At 39.9% G+C, this 16481-nt stretch overlaps 1 protein-coding gene across 10 annotated transcripts in view; it reads left to right on the top strand.

The window, feature by feature from the left end:
• Atp2c1 (ATPase secretory pathway Ca2+ transporting 1) overlaps positions 1 to 16481 on the top strand; it is a 108035-nt gene that overhangs the window by 33267 nt on the left and 58287 nt on the right. For all 10 annotated transcript variants that reach the window (XM_031343602.1, XM_031343604.1, XM_031343609.1 and 7 more), the window contains one exon: positions 15471 to 15581. In XM_031343602.1, coding sequence (XP_031199462.1) covers positions 15471 to 15581 — 111 coding nt within the window. The remainder of the gene's footprint in view (positions 1 to 15470; positions 15582 to 16481) is intronic.

Below are 16481 nucleotides of genomic sequence, written 5' to 3'. Positions count from 1 at the left end.
AGAATAATATAATTCAAGTGTCATTATTTATCTGATGGATGCAAATCTAATTGTCAAAGAAATGTTTTTCTAAAATTGAGTTCAGTTTTTTCTGTTGTGTTAATGTTAGATTTACATAAAAGGTTCAGTACTCGTTCTCAGAGTTCCCAGGTGTCTGCCTCCTGGATTCCCTTATGGTTGCACTGTATATACACATGGTGCAATTAACAAGCCCAGGAAGTCCACAATTACAAAATGTTCTTTTCTAGCCCACTGTAGGCTCCATCTTCCCTTCTAGGTGTCATTGTCTTTGTATAGTTAGTATACAAAGTATACTTAGTATAGTTTGTTGATCAAATTATTCCTGTGTCCTTTCTATCATGCAGTCTTATTTGGATAGTACTAATATACTTTCTGGTGCTACATGATGTTTGGTGCATCTTGGTTGTTGTGTTATTTATGTGCACCAACTCTAGAATCACACCATTTTCCTAAAGGAGGTGGGGTATATACAGAACAGTAGCTAGAAACCAGCGTGTAGATGGTAGGTGAGCTCAGTGCTCCTGCGGTCTTGTGGGATTGAGTTAGCAGGTCATATACAGTAACCTGCACATTTACATGTTTTTATTTCTGTAAGTGGACACTGATGATGGTTCCTGCTTGTTTCATGCTAGTCTAATAACTTGTTAAAGTCTCTTCTACTGTATTCTGTGCTGCTTGGTCCTGTTCCTGAACCCTGAATAGGGACAGTGAAGGAATGTGGACAGGACAGACACAGAGACACATGTACAGAGTGTCTGGGGTCAGGAGGGCTGTGTGTACTCTTATGAAGCCTCTCCAAATTCACAGCAACCTGCAACTCAGTGTTAATTATGCACAGCACCAAGTGGTTGTGGTGGGGTTGGTTAGCTAGCGTCTGCAGGTGAGCAGTCTGAGGAGAAACATCTGGGAGGGGGAAGCAGTGGTTGCTAGAGTCCGCATACATTGTGAACATTTGCACCTGGACCAAAGGCAGGCTTTTTTGCTATATGTCTGAGGCTGATCTGGGATATGTGTGTGGGGCTGTCTGTCAGTTTCCCATGGGTCTGAGGCATCTGGAGTTGGCTGGTGCCATATCAACAACATAGGCGTCCTCTGCCTCACATCTTCCTTCTTATGTCTGTCTTCAGCATTCTCATCCCCAGCAATTGACTTGCTCATAACCATTTCCTCCTAAGAAATACATTAAACATGTTGTTAGTGTGCATGAGTGGTGCAAATGTTTGGTTGAGCATGCCATGTTACACATGTGGAAGTTCGATGACAAATGTGTGGTATTTGTTCTCTTCCACCTTTATGTGGGTTCTGGGAATGGAACTCAGGTCACCAGGCTTGTGTGGTAAGTGTATCTGTTGAGCTCTCTCTGGTCCAGGAAATAAAGTTTAAAGTAGAACACGATTTTTCATTAGCTTTACTGTACGTAGGCAGATTCTCCTTTCCAGAGATTCTTGGCTTGCTCTCATCTCTGCCTGCTTGGGTTTTCATGTGCAGTGCAGACTAGGCTCAGCCTTTCACCACATCTCTTTTCTATTTATTTGGAGTAGGGCATCTCTCCTACTTTGTTGTAGAGAGCTGCTCATGAGAGGGCTGGATTTGCTTACAGTTGGGCAGGGCTGCATTGCTGTGCTAGACTGCAATTGGAGGGCAAGCAGCTGTGCCGTGGCAATCATTCCCCTGGGCTAGCTGCCTTGGTTCCCTATGCTCACCTGTCAGTCCTCTGTCTCCCCTCCACCCTGGGGAATTTGCAGCAGCTAGAGTTCTATGACCGTCAGTGTTGGGTGCTGCAAATTCCCCAGGTGAGCCATCTTTGCTCTGGACGCCTTGCTTTTAGAGTCACCCCGCTAAATGCTTATTCTCAGTTGCTATAGTAAATGATGATTTGTTTTGTAAACCCTGACCTTTACTTCACACACCATAAAATCCTGTTTTGAAGTGTAGCTCAGTGTGCACATTCACAGCATCATGTGTAGTCTGATTGCAGAGCTTCTATGTTACATCCCCAAAGAAATCCTTACCCTATTAGCATTCACTTCCTGTTCTTCCCTTTAATCTAGTTTCTGTGTTTGGATTTTCCTATTCTGGGCATTTTGTATAAACATAATTGAACAATATGAGACTTTTTATGTTTGGCTTCTCTTGGTTTATTTATGCTTTGCTATGTATTAATACTTTATTCCTATTCATGGCTGAATAATATTCTAAGGTATGGGTGTATCATATTAACTAATTGACCATTTGATGGACATTGAACTGTTTCTACTGTTGGGCAGTTATAAGTAATACTGCTGTGAATGTTCACATATAGATGTTTGCATGAATGTATGTTTTCCATCCTTTGGATGTGTATGTAGGAGTGTGGTGCTGAGCCATATGGTGATACTGTGTTTAACTAAGGAGCGGTAGCAGTATGTGATCAGTGCAGGGCTTAGAGGAATTCTTGACATGCTGTCCTACACTTCACTCTTCTGCTTTTAAGTCACCACCCCAGGAGTATGAAGTGGCTGCACATTCTCGTTTTGGTGTGTACTTCCCCAGTGACTGATGATGCCCAGCACCTTTTCACGTGCTCATGGCCATTTGTGTATCTTTGCAGAAGTTCATGTCTCTAACAACGTCATAATTTGGTCATTTGCTTTTTATTTTTTAGCTAAGAGTTGATACACACACACACACACACACACACACACACCCATATCCATCCTAGATATTGCATAGAAATATATTCTTTACCAGTACTTATATAAGAGTCAATTGCACAGTTATTTATTAGGCCTTTATCAGAGATGAGTTTTTCAAGTATTTCCCCTGTTTTTGGGCTTTCATTCTTATTTCTTGATGTTGTAGTTTTCCTTCCATTTATCATAAGCTTTAAAATTGTGTTTATTTATGGTTTTGTTTGCTTCGATTGTAGACCAATTAAACATGATACAGATTTATGTTTTATTCTAGGCATTTTAGTTTAGCTTTTTCACTTGATCAATTTTGAAATAAAAATCCAGCTGTATTGTTTTTCAGGGAATGCTTCTATCCAGTGCCGTCCATTTAGGAGACTGTGTCTTCGCTGAGTTGTCTCTGTGCCCTTGGTTTTCCATAAGTGAAGTGTCTCTCCTGGCCTGTGCCTCTGTTCTGTTGTATGTGTCTGGCTGATGCTAGCATCACACTGTGGGACTACTGTATGGCTTTGTAGTAATTCTGAAACTGAAATATGCAGCCAGCTTTTCTCAGACTGCTTGTTTTGCTTTGGATCCCATGCATTTCTCTGTGGTTTCTGGAGTCTGCGTGTCTGTTTCTGTGAAAGAGGTACTTGGAATTTTTATATGTATTACAGTGACTTGTTCTTTACTGAGGAGGTATTCTTACGTAGGTAAAAAAATGTGGCTTTAAAAGAAGTATCCTGTTTATTTTTGTTTTATGTGTATTTGTGAGTGCCTACATTGATACCTGTGTACCACATGCATGCCTGGATGCATGCCAGAAGAGGGTGTCAGACAATTGTGAGCCTCCTGATGTAAGTGTTGAGAACCAGTCTGTGGTCCTCTGCAAGGACAGCAAGTGCTCTAAACTATTAAGTCATTTCTCCTGCCCCACAAATAAGGGCCTTTGGGCTATTTACTTTGGGATATGACCTTATTCTAATAACTGTATAAAGAGGCTCTGTAAGAGCTTTAATTCAACCTGTTTTATTTCTCTTTTCTTTGCTTGGCTCCACAAAGAATAACTTGGAGAAAAGATGAATTATTCAGTCAGGGTTATAAGGATGGCTAGATGACCCCTTAGGGAGGAAATGGGAAGTTGGAGTGGGAAATACTTAAAAAAAAAAAAAACCATGATATGAAATCTCAAAATCAATTATATACATACTTGAAATAGTGAGAGGGCACATTCCTCAGAAGATTCTTTTTAATCTACAGGAAATAGTGACTTGTGGAGAAAAAAGGCAAAAGGCACAAGGATGTATGTACTTCACAGAGAGATTGTGGGTGGCCGCAGGAAGAGTGGGAAGCTTTGCAGTGCTCGTGGAGAAGCAGTAAGCTCAGTAGGACCAGGACCACTGGGCATGGCCCGTGTTTGCAACGGAGGAGAAAGACCTTAGTTCAGTGTCAGCCTGAGCCGATGGAGCAAGATCCTGGCTGAACTCCTTCCCACCAAAAGCAGAAAAACAAACCTATATATTAATAATGATTTCCTCCTCATCTGATTGGTAGTAGTTAGAACTCTGGTGTTGCCAGGCCCTGGCCAGATTCCAAGCAGAGTACAAGCTTCTGAATGTTGTGAGAGAATCCTGACACAGTTCTTTGGAGGTCTGTAGCAGTAACTAGCAGAATAATAAACACATCAATATTGTCTCTTCTGAGAGTGCAGCTTAGACTTGCACAGTAGAGCGCTGGCCTGGGATGTCTACTGCAGCAGATGTGGTGGCAGGGTCCAAGATGAATTGAGTTCAAAAGAAGTAATTGTAGTTGTTGGTTCTCTTTGTAATAATGATAAAAAAGAAACTAAAAGTGTTTAAGCATGTCTACACAGAAGGTGGTGGGACTCTGTGGCTTGGCAGCTGACCTCTGGGCAGATGGGGATTGGGGTATAAACTACCACCACATTTATCTCAAACACTTTCTTATGGCTTGGCTCCCTCTCTCCCTTCTTTAATGTGCAAGTTTTTATTTTTATAAAAAAGTCATTAAAATAATATACTGTACTTTTGGAATAATATTTTTTTTCCTGTGTACAATCCCTGCTGGTCTCCAGAGATAAATGCATTTTTTTGTTGTTATTTATATTTGTTCTATTGCAGTGGGCTAGAATGGACAGTTAAGTATAACTCTTTGGTAGCATCTACAGCCTTTAATTTCATTCTTAAGGATTATAAGCATGGGAGAAACTGTGATTTACTAGCTGGGATTATGCTAGGGTTTTGTTTCTGTGGTGCTGGGGCGCCAGTCCAGAGCTTTGTGAATGCTGTGCAAGTACTCTGTCACTGAGCAATAGCTGTCCTGACGCTGCCAGACATCGTTCCACTATGAAGAACGTTTAAGAACTAGCCTGAATGTGAGTCTCATAGAGGCCATGCTTTGGAAGTTAGGGCTCAGTATGGAGGGAAACATTTCATAGCATCTCCTCAGAGAGCCTATCCACTCAGTGCTGGAACCTTGTGTGTGCACCTTACCGTGCGTTCACAGTGGCGGTAAAATCCCAGGCACTTTGGCAGATTAATCCTAAGAGTTATCAGGATCAGAAGGGCCAACTTCCTGTCCCATGTGAAATGGTTCCAGTGCTCTCCGCAGCCGTTGCTGGCGGCTGTGGGAGTTGGTGGTATTCAGTTTGCTCTTAGACACAGGCCGTGCTTCCCATCCAGAAATACTTGACTATTTCTGCTGTGCTCTTTTTTTTTATGCAAACTTCATTGAAATCCAGGTAATGATTGGATACTGCCCTCATTTAAGTGTCTGTTTCAGGCCATACTTCTTCCCACTAATATTCTTTTTGAATGTTTAATTATTTCCCTTCAACTCATCTTAAAATTATTTCCAGAATTATTACTATGGTATGACAAGTTTCCGAGTAGGCCCCAGTAATGCCCTACATGCACATAGACTCCTTTAAGGTGCTCTTAGATCATTAAGTGTTCAGAGCCTGTTACTCCCGTGGTGGAAAAGCTGTCTTTTTTTTGAAGCACAACGAAGGGTTGGCATTTGCCTTTTTAGCACCGAAGTCACACTGAGGAGAGACTTTCACAGGCCTTTCAAGTGGTAGATAGCAGCTTGCCTTCATGCTTCCCTGCATTATTCTTCTAGAGCCATACCATCTGTACTTAGTAGTTGGTTTTTACATTTGTCTGTAATAAGTAGGAATTTACTTTTGCAAAGAAGAAGTGGAGATATTTTGTTTCTATGCATTGGTGCCTGATAAGTTCCTTTGTTTTATTTCCCTAATGAAGCCTGTGCTGATATCATCTTGGATACGTGCTGATTATCTGAGTTATCAATATGTATTAAGCAGGATGCAGCCCGGTTGAAGACATAGTGGACTGAGCTGTACACTTTCAGGTCTTAAGTTTGGGTTAGGATTCCGTTTCTGTCATATTGGTGTGTTGAATGATGAGGAGTGGATTGATTCTTTTGCACTGCAGATTTCCTATCACCCTTCCTGTGGTATATTTTTGGAATCCTTGTTGAAAATCCATTCATAGTATATGCATAGACTTATTTCTAGGTTCTGGTCTGTTTCAATTTACCCATTTGTTCTGTGTTATTCAATTTATTAGTGAACAGTTATTGATAGTAGTGCTCTATGAGTTGTATTTGTGTATTCAGGGTTAGAATGGTTTATTTCCTTTTTGACTTTTAGTTTTTGTTCTGTTAGTCTAGTAAAGGCGTCTCAGTTTTATCTTTTCAAGAAGCCAGCTCTTAGTTGATCCTTCCTATTGTTATTTCTTTTTCTTCTTTTCTAGTCTTTGTGCCTAACTTTGGGCTCGCTCTCCTTCCTTCCTTCCTTCCTTCCTTCCTTCCTTCCTTCCTTCTTCTTCTGCTCCTCCCTCCCTTCCCCTCCCTCTTCCCCTCCTTTCTTCCCTTCCCCTTCTTTTTCTCCTTGTCTTAGTTCTTGTTCTTATTCTTGTTCTCTGTTAGCCAGGCTAGCCTTGATTTTTCTGTATAGTTAGAGATGTGGTTCTCCTGCTTCAGCCTCGGGGATTCCATGCATTCTAGACAAATCTTCACCAGCCAAACTATATTCTCAAGTCTGCTTTTTCTGTTTTCTTCAAGTGTAAGGTGGGATTGTTTGAGTGTGTGTGAGTGTATGTGTGTGTGTGTATTTTATATATATAAATTAATATATATATTTCATATATATATTAATTAATGTAGGTATTTCTGGCCAGCAACTTCCCTCTTAGTACTATACACTTGCTACATCCTGTAAGTTTTGATGTTAGATGGAAGACCTCTGGCAGGAGCATATTTGTAATTGATTTCTTATTGCATTGTTGAAGAAAAATGTTCAAACTTAACTTTAAAGAATACTAGGAAGAACTTTCATTGAAGGGTAAAAGTGGAAATTTTTGTTACATTTAAAGGTATCACAACAAGTGAGCTAAATTTTATAAAGAGTCGGTGATTGTTTTTTGTCTATGTATTTCATTAACGGAGTAAGAAATATATTGTATTTGTTTGTTAAAGAGAACAAAGAATAGTTGTATATATCAACATGGTGAGATTGCCAATATTAACTCTAGGGTTAAAGAGACTGAATGCTTTAGGAAAAAGGGTTACCACGATCTAAGACATTGGCTTTGTAATGGACCGGGTGTGTAGGAAGGAAGGTTGGCAGGATTTTAGCAGTAACAGTATTTACTGATTTTTACCTTTTTTTTTTTTTTTTTTTTTTTTTTTTAATTTGAAGAAAGTGCTTAACAATTTGGCAAGTAAGAATTAGCAGATAAGCTGGAATGAATGAGAGAAAAAAAATTAAAATATGTGACTAAATTTTTATCATTCTAAAGAGAAACTTAACTAACAGTCCCCAGTTACTACTAATGTATTCCCTAGTTAACAGAAGCGTAATTAATTATATGTCTTCTTTATGTGTATCTTATTTCAGTTCACCTAGTATGCTTTCTAAGTTCATTCATATTACACTATGTGTCAAAACTTCTGTTTTATGAATGGCAAGCTATCACATACCACCTTGTATCTCTTCCCTCACCTTTGGACGACCAAGGTTATTTCCAGGTTTTGGCTGTTAGAGAAATGCTGACCTGAACCTTAGAGCCTAAGGATCTGGGTCCTTGTAACTGTATTGGCTGTGCCCTTACACGCAGGGTTGCTAGCACATGGTCAGTCTGTTCAGTCCTGTGTTTGTTTGTTTGTTTGCTTGTTTTTGACTTACGGTGTCATGCTCTGTTGGCCAGGCTGGTCTAGAACTCTGGACATAAGTGGAACATTGTGCAGTTTTGTCATCATATGCTTCAGTACTGAATACCATGAGGTTAATAGAATTATGTTTAATTACAGAGTACCATACAATTAATAGAATTAGGTATTACAGTTCTTCCTTAAAATACAGCCATTCTTAAGAATGACTCAATATGGAGCTTGTATAAGGGAGGATTGCTAAATTTTAGTATATAAAAATGGAAATTCTGTATTGTAAAAAGGGTAGTAGAGCTGTCAGGAGAAAATGTCTGCACTAGATAACAGATAAAGGCTAAGATATCTATTATGTAAAGAGCTCTAACAATTGAAAAACCTGATAAATGTTCAAAGTACATAAAAGATAATTCCTGTAAAATACTAGAATCAGCTCTCCATGTAAGCGATATAATTCAGATTCATGCAGAGAAATGCACATCAGAACGCAGAGATGCCTTGTGTTAGCCTTCACTGCTGCTCTAGCAGCCTGCCTCAGTGACGTGTCGGAAGGAGAGAACATGTGCTGGCATGTGTGCATCCCATGCAGAGAGTCCACTATTACTCAACAAACTCCACAGATGGCATTTGCCTTCACAAATTTTGGAGGGGCAAAGGGGCAAAGTTTATTCTGTAGAAAGCATCTGCACCTTTTGGTGTGTGCTGAGAAGGTACACCATTCCTTCACTGGTGCATTATCTGGACCAATGAAAAACATCTAAACCGTGATTTATAAAATGGGACTATTTATAAAAATAATCTGCTTGTCTTAAAAAAAATGGAGACAAACACATGAAAAGTGAGATCCTTGGTTGAAGTTGGAAAACAACTGTTTAAGCCAAGATCCAAGTAGCAGCCCCTTTCTTAGAGTTTGAAACTGTTTCCCTTTCTTTTTCTGCAGTTTGTTTGTTGACAGAACATGTTTATTACTCTAGTTTCCCACAGCCTGTGCTTTGCTGAACTCATTCTTTGGAAAGTTTTCTATGATCCGCTAGCTCCTGTACTTGTAAATTGGAGAGAATAAAGAAGTGCTCATCTCTGGAACCCACTCTTTCTCGGGATGGCTTATGGATTCTGATCCACTTTGTCTGGGTTTCCGGCTGTAGAAATGAAAACAGCATCCCCACCCTTCTGCAGTTTTAATGTGCAGCAAGGTTAAGAAGCATTAATCTAGATGTAGTCTGAGAATCAACACATTCCACCCTGCCCTTTAGACTGTAAGACAGAATTTTTATGCTGGTAATTTTGACAAGTACAGTTGGGAGGCCATCTGTCAGCTTGAATATTACAGAAGCATTTGTGGATGTTCCTGTATATTTTGGTATCTGTGTGTCTCTAGACAGAAGTGGCCTTTCAGCCGCTTTTGCCTGTGCATTATTTCATAAGAATGTGTTCACATTTCCTTAGCCTTGCTGTGCGAGCATTTCCTCATTGGTAGGGCTGAACAGATCCTAATCTAAGGGGTCTGGCCATTCTGAGATGCTTGCTAAGTGTAACCCTTGAAGAACCTCATCAGAAGAGACTTGACTTTCTGTGTGCACAGCTTCATTTGCCAGTAAAATAGCTTCTGGTGGATACAGGCCTCAGGCTCAGCACTTTCAGTGCAATCCCTAGCTTTGCCTGTTCTTTGTAGAAAAGATCTGATCACAGATGATGGAGCGTTATTTTTCAGATCAGTTTATCTTTTGTGCTTCCAGTGGAAGATCATTTTAAAGGTTGGGGGTAACATTCAGGGTACATTCCCTTTCTGTTTGCTACATAATGGCCTGTTAAGACAAAAAAGCCTACTGATTTTTTTTTTCTAATACTAGTTTTGTTGTTATTAAGACATTTTCAAAAGATACCAAGATTACAAAAACATTGTTAGACACTTCTGAGGATCTAGAAGTCATTGAGACATATATATTAGTGTTCCCTAGATGTTCTGAGAGACAATTTCTGTGATGTTTGCTGCTTATTCTTGTTGAAACCAAAATACGTATTTTTCCTCTGAGGAAAGGAACTCAGAAGATAAACAAAGTGCTCTTGGTCACACAGCTGGGAAAACATAGACTTGCAATTATGAGTTGAAATTGATCAGTTCTGACCTAGACTTTAGTGGTTCTCAGGTGTAGTCCCTGGTCCATAAGCATCACTACTTAAACCTTGTTAGAAATGCGTGGTCTTCTTGCTTAGACCTGCTGGTTCAGCAGTGCCAAGGACGCCACAGCAACCCATGCTTTATAAGGCCTGCTGTTGCTTACTGGTGAGCTGTGAGGACTATGAGCTAAAGCATTTCCATTTCTTCTTCTTTCAAAGCTGTAGAACTCCTTGCTTAAATTGAGCTTTATGTTGAAACCAGAGCCTCTGTTTGAAGTTGGAGGAGCCTGCTGTCTTGTCCCATCCTAAGCTCTGAAGCTGTTTGGTTTGCTACTTGTTACACCATGGAATGTGGTACAGCGTGGGCATGAGTGGGCTTACAGAATGATACAGGAAAATACTGGCTGCCTCCTCAACCAGAATATCAGTGGAAGAAGTTTGTGTGGGTGGGGCTTGGGAGTTGTTTGGATATTTTGGGGCTCAAAATTTCACTATTAATGATAATGTGTGGGTCTTTGTGGACATATTGCTTAGTCTAGGTATCAAGAGTACACATTCTGCCTGAGTTATGCTCTTACTTCTAGATCAAATTATTTGATGTCCTTCACTTTTGGCTTGAATCTACAGATTTTTTTTCTTTTAATTTTATGTAATTTCTATGTACTTAAGAATGGCTTCTTACTCCATCTCAGGAGTGCTAGGTTGCAAATGTGCATCAACATGTGCCTCTAGAGACTGATCCTGGGCTTCCTACCAGTTAGCTACGTCTCCAGCCAGTAAAGCAATCACAGTGAACTTCAGTTCTTGTTTGGACCTGCTCTCATTTTGGCTCTTTAAAAAAAATTTTTTTTCTCTCTATACTGTGCCTTCTTCACATTCAAGTCAGTGATTGTTAACTTTAGCTGCATGTTAGACTTAACACGGGGAATTTTAAAAAATAAGAATATTTTGGCTCCACTCCAGACCAGATTTATGCTCTCTGGAGATAGTGGCTGCATAGTTATATTTATAAAAAAAATAAAAAGATCTGTATCTTAGCCCATTTCTGTTTTAATGAATACTGTATACCTCACATGCTTAAATAACAAACATTTATTTCTCTAAGCTCTGTAGGATGTGTGGAGCCAGGTCAGGGGGTGCTGCGTGCTGTGGTTCTAGGAGAGGGTTCTCCTGTTCCACCCCTTACATGGTGGGTAAGGGGGAAGAAGCTTTCCTGTCTGTCTTTGTTGGGCAGTTAACCCATCTGCAAGGCATCATCACCAGACCCTCCTTAACTTCCTAAAGGGGCTCTCTGAATCCCACCTCCTCCAGGACTGGGACTGAGTGTGACCTCTAGGGGCACAGTGCAGTCCACAGCAGCTTCTGTGCAGTTTGGATATGTATCACATTAGAAATATTGGTGCGTATTGGTGCTTATTATAAGAAAATAAAAATGAAATCCCGGACTCTCTGTAAAATAAAATCTGTTTTCAGTGGAACTATGAAGGCATCTAATGAATAAAGGCCAACATTTAAATTAATTATTTATACACTCTAAATATTAGATAGGTTCTGCTTGTGTGTGTTTGTGTTTTGGTATTACTTGACTTTTGAATTAATTTGCCTTTGTAGGATATAGATCGTGGAGATAGTGGTTGTGCCTGTGGGCTCTTGCTTGTAAAAGGCTAGTTTGTTGCATGAGTTGGTGGTCCACAGGGTAGTAGTTTAAAAAATGGAAGGCTCTGAAGGAGGGAATGTAAGGTACATTATAGCTTAGGTCCCCTCCTTACCCCACACTGGACATTAAGACCCGAGTTTCAGCTGCAAAGCAGGCTCCACTACTAGAGGGTGGCTCTATCCTTCAGCCTTCAGGTTGTTTAAGACCAGATAGGAGATAAGCATGTTTGACAGTGGACACCATGGTCTTGTGGACTTGATAAACAAGATGTGGCAGCAGCAGTATCTCTTAAGATGCATTTACCTTCAGACGAACTTGACCTTTTTATATTTTGTATTTCTCAAAATTAAACTATTTAAACCATTTAGACTTTAAAAGAAGAAATAACTTTTCATTTAAGAAAGACCCAATTCTTGCTTAATAATGTAATATGCAACAGCTGTTGAACCCTTCTGTAGTAGCTGTACATTTAACAGCCACACAAGAGTGTGAATGTTCCACACTTCTGTTTTCACCAGTACTGTATTTTTTTCCTGTCATTTTGACTTTAAATATTTTAGTGGATTCTGGTATTTCAGAGTGGTATCTTATTGTGATCTTAACTTGTATTTACCATCTCTTGTTTACATTATTAGTCTATCTTGTTAGTCCTGTTTGATGAGAGTCCTAGCCTTTGGGTTGGTAAAAATTAGTGCCTTGTCAGTTCATTCTAAACGGATTTCCCTGGTAGTCATAAGATGATAAGTCAGAAATAGAGGTGGTTAATAAATAGTTATTAAGATGGCTAGTAAGATAACCTGGGCCTGTGTCTGCAACATTTTGTCTTTCTGCAGTTAATGGAAACAGTAATTTTAATTATTCTACCAATCCTGTAGAAAGGCTGACACAGCTGTGGCCCCCTCATCTCCCTTGAAAATCCAGTGCCCACTACTAACAACTCGCAGGCAACTTAACTTCTAACCCAAATTCATTTTATTTCTCTATATCTTACCTGTCCGTTTCAAGTTTCTTATTAAGTAAAACCTAGTAAATACCAGGATGCACTTGTCCCTATGTCTGACTCCTGGGTATTTCTTGTGTCAAAATAGAGACCGAAACCATTGAACAGGTGGGTATGGTGGGTATAAAAGCACAAGCGTGTACAGTTTCGCCAGCTCCTCAGGTCTACTCAAAGGCTGCTTACATTCCTAAGGAGCCCAGTCGGACTGCTGTGCCCATCCATCACCCTTATTCTCCATCCCTAAGGAAGGGTCAGCAGTTTTACCTTTGTGCATGGAGTCCTAGAGTGAGTGTGGAAAGTGAACCTGCTAGGAAGCAGATGGAGTAAGCTTACATCCACAGCAAATCAAAGTTCAGGTTGTAAGAACATTGTCTTTAAGACTTACTTTTGAAACCTTTTTAAACAGAGAAAGCATTTCTTAGGGAAGGAAGATGGGACCTGAGTAGAAATTACTATGACTGCACCTGAGATTTAGTAAGCTTGCCCTATCAAGAGAGAACTGGGCACTCAGGCAGCCAGAGGTGCTCTGAGGCACAGTTTCCCGCTCCATGCTGTGTTATTGTAAAACAAAAGCATAGAGCTCTTTCAGTTCTTCCTGACATCGGTCTCATTCCTAAGAAGCCCAGCACTGCCTTCTTCACCTGTCTCGTCGGCACCTCTGCCCCTCTGCCCCTCTGCCCCTCAGAATGCTGCCTCTTCCTGGCATCAAAGGTGCTGCTGCTCTCTTTCCTCAGTGAATTACCTCAAATGCTCCCTTTTTTGGGCTAGCATCTGGTTTATGTTTTGTTCTTAATGGTGTCTGTTCAGCAGTAGGGTAAGCAGGCTTCTGGAGACAGTTCTCTCCAGTGCCAGTCTCCATTCATGGAGGCCCCACATGCCTTGCTGCTTATTGTCTCATTTCCAGACAAGCTTCTGCCTCACTGAGGATCATTCCTCAATAAACTCCATCTAGCATTCTGGGCAGGACTCGGATGCTTTGCTTTCTCCCTCCACTTATGAACATGCTTGAGACAGGAGACGTGGTTACAGTTGGAGAGGATCTCAGAACAGCCCTTGATATGTACGCTTAGAGTTGTCTTCACACTCCTCTGCCTTAGCCGTTATCATTTGAAGTCTTAGTTCTTGAGGGTTTCAGCTCTTTGGGGCCAATGGAATGCCCTTGAAGGGTTTTATATAAGGTGTGCTCAAATGTAGACCCTTTATATGCACCATTTGCCAAAAGATTACTTGAAAAATTTGAATAAGGCTCTTATACTGTGTATTGAGTGTCAGAGTTACCAATTTTCAATACCTTTGTTTTCATGCTGGGGTCTTAACCCAGAGTCTTAAGCATATTAAGAATCAGCATGCACTCAAATACTGAACTATACTTCTAGCTAGTTGATTAAAAAATATCTGTTAACTGAAGCATTATTTTAAGTCTAACCTATTTTGATAAGTAAATTCTGTATTGACATACTTGAGATGGTTCAGTAAAGGCCTCTGTGGTAAGTTTGCTTTATGAATTTGAAAGCAGGACATTTCAGTGGTTCTAGGAAATTCTCAAATTTAGTCTCTTTAAATTTCTTAGTTATATGAAAATATTATGCTACAAAATAATGTCAAGGCTTTGCACAATGATCTAAGATTTCCTCAGTAGTGTGTCACTAACATTCTTTATTAGAAGTGTGACATATCACTACTGTTTACTTTATACTATGTAAAGACTCAGTAATGCCTTTGTAATAACTGACATTAGGAAATAAATATTCTTTCTGCTCCAGAAACATGATCATGCTGATGGAGTACTCCTGCCTCTCCCGCCTTGGCTGTTTACTTGCTTTTTGGTTTTGTTTGTACTAAATCAAAAGAATTTTTATACATATATAGTAGTTCAGTGTATAGACACTAGTAGTAATATATTGAATTGTGAATTATTTATTATTTGTTGTTTTAAAGAATAGTTAATTAAAATCTTAGGAAATTATTTTGTCCTGAAAATATTGATAATTTCAGCTCAGAAACAGGAGCAGGTGTCTTAGCAGGAGCAGGGATGTTTTAGTTTCAAGATTATTTCACCTGGTGGCTTAGACAGTTGGCAAAAGTTCTCAGTTTGAGTGGTGAAGAGCCCGTAGCTTCAGGTCTGTGTCTGAGGAGTCTCAGTGAGCACCAACGACGAATCTGAATTGGGTACTTGTTTCTAGAATTGTGATGAGCATTATTGTTACATGTTTATGAAACCGAATGAAAGCACTGTCATCGTTGCTACCGTTTCTGTGACTTACTCTGCATGTTCCTAACCCGGCAACTAACCTGTGCCATCTCTCACCTCTGCTTGGCTGGGATCTTGAGCTGCTCCGTTTTCTCCTGGTGTGAGAATTATCTTTTAGTCTTGCTTGCTGTCGAGGTGTTTGGAAGTGTAGCCAGGTGTCTCGAAAAGAGAACTGAACGGGAACAGCTAAGTGGAGAGAGCTTAGAGAGAGCTCTTGTTCCTGGAATTAGCGTGATGACTTTATAGGATTATGATTGTGCATACTCATCAGGATCTGAGAGAAAAGCATCTGTTTGAGTCTTCTGTTGCTGGAGAGATGAAAGAAATAGCATCTTTAAAATACGTGATGTGAAGTTTATATTAAATGTGGTGTTAACAGGGGTCCAAGGGTTTGAAATTTGCTTTCAAGAAAAATGTCAGTATTGAGTTGTCTTAGATACTCAAAATTGATCTCAGTGTACTTCCTTAAGTGGAAATAAATGGCTGTGATTTCTTTAGATTTCCATTTATTCTAGACTCCACTCTACTGATGTATTCCAGTAAGTTTCTTTGATTTGTTCCTAGGTTGCACGATTTCAAAAGATCCCTAATGTTGAAAATGAGACAATGATCCCTGTCCTGACGTCAAAGAGAGCGAGTGAGTTAGCAGTCAGTGAGGTCGCAGGCCTTCTCCAGGTAAGTGGCCCGGGGGTGAGAGGCGGGTGGGGGCACTAAGTCAGTGCTGGTCCATTACATCCTCTTCTGTGATAGGACGTGGCTCTGTGCTGTCCAGCTTGATAGCCACCCACTTAAGCATGATGACAGGAAATGTGGTCTGAGTGTTTAAACACATGTAAACAGTTGTGTGTGATACCTGGGCCCAAGATGTATGGCCAGCATGTGTTTGTTCTGTGGATCACTTGGGAAAGTGATTAGTTTAAGTAGTAAGATAGTGCTGTTTGGATTTCTTTGTTAATTTAAATGGAGTTTTTTCTAAGGTAAAGTCAAAGCTAAGTACAAGTTCAGGGTTGTAAATAAGTATTACTTAGGTAATCTTACTCTTTTTCTAGTTTTACAAAGTGTAGTCCAGTCAAACATGAAGAAAAGAGTATTTTTAATTTTCAACCATTTTAATTGTTGCTTCAAAAACATTGGTATCCAATTTTGAGAAAATTGTATTATATACTTAGGTTTTTTGTTGTTGTTGTTGTTTTGTTTTTTTCGAGACAGGGTTTCTGTGTATAGCCCTGGCTGTCCTGAAACTCACTCTGTAGACCAGGCTGGCCTCGAACTCAGAAATCAGCCTGCCTCTGCCTCCCAAGTGCTGGGATTAAAGGCGTGTGCCACCACTGCCCGGCTATACACTTAGTTTTAAAACCACTTATTTATGTTTTTAGAAAGCTTGATTACTAAACTCTTACCAACTTGCTGGCCAGTGACATTAGCCAGTTCTGGGATGTTGTAATTTCATTTTTTTCATGACTGTTAAAACCATGATAGCACCTGAAGGACTTAGGTGATATTGCATGTCCTAAGAACAAGTTCGTATTAACTTTCTTAATTCTGATATAATAGCATAATCTAGGAGCAAAGCAA

The sequence above is a fragment of the Mastomys coucha genome, unplaced genomic scaffold, assembly GCF_008632895.1.
Source record: "Mastomys coucha isolate ucsf_1 unplaced genomic scaffold, UCSF_Mcou_1 pScaffold23, whole genome shotgun sequence".
Classification (NCBI taxonomy): Eukaryota; Metazoa; Chordata; class Mammalia; order Rodentia; family Muridae; genus Mastomys; species Mastomys coucha.
The sequence above is the reverse complement of the archived record's forward strand: the minus strand, read 5'-3'. Positions and strand labels throughout refer to the sequence as shown.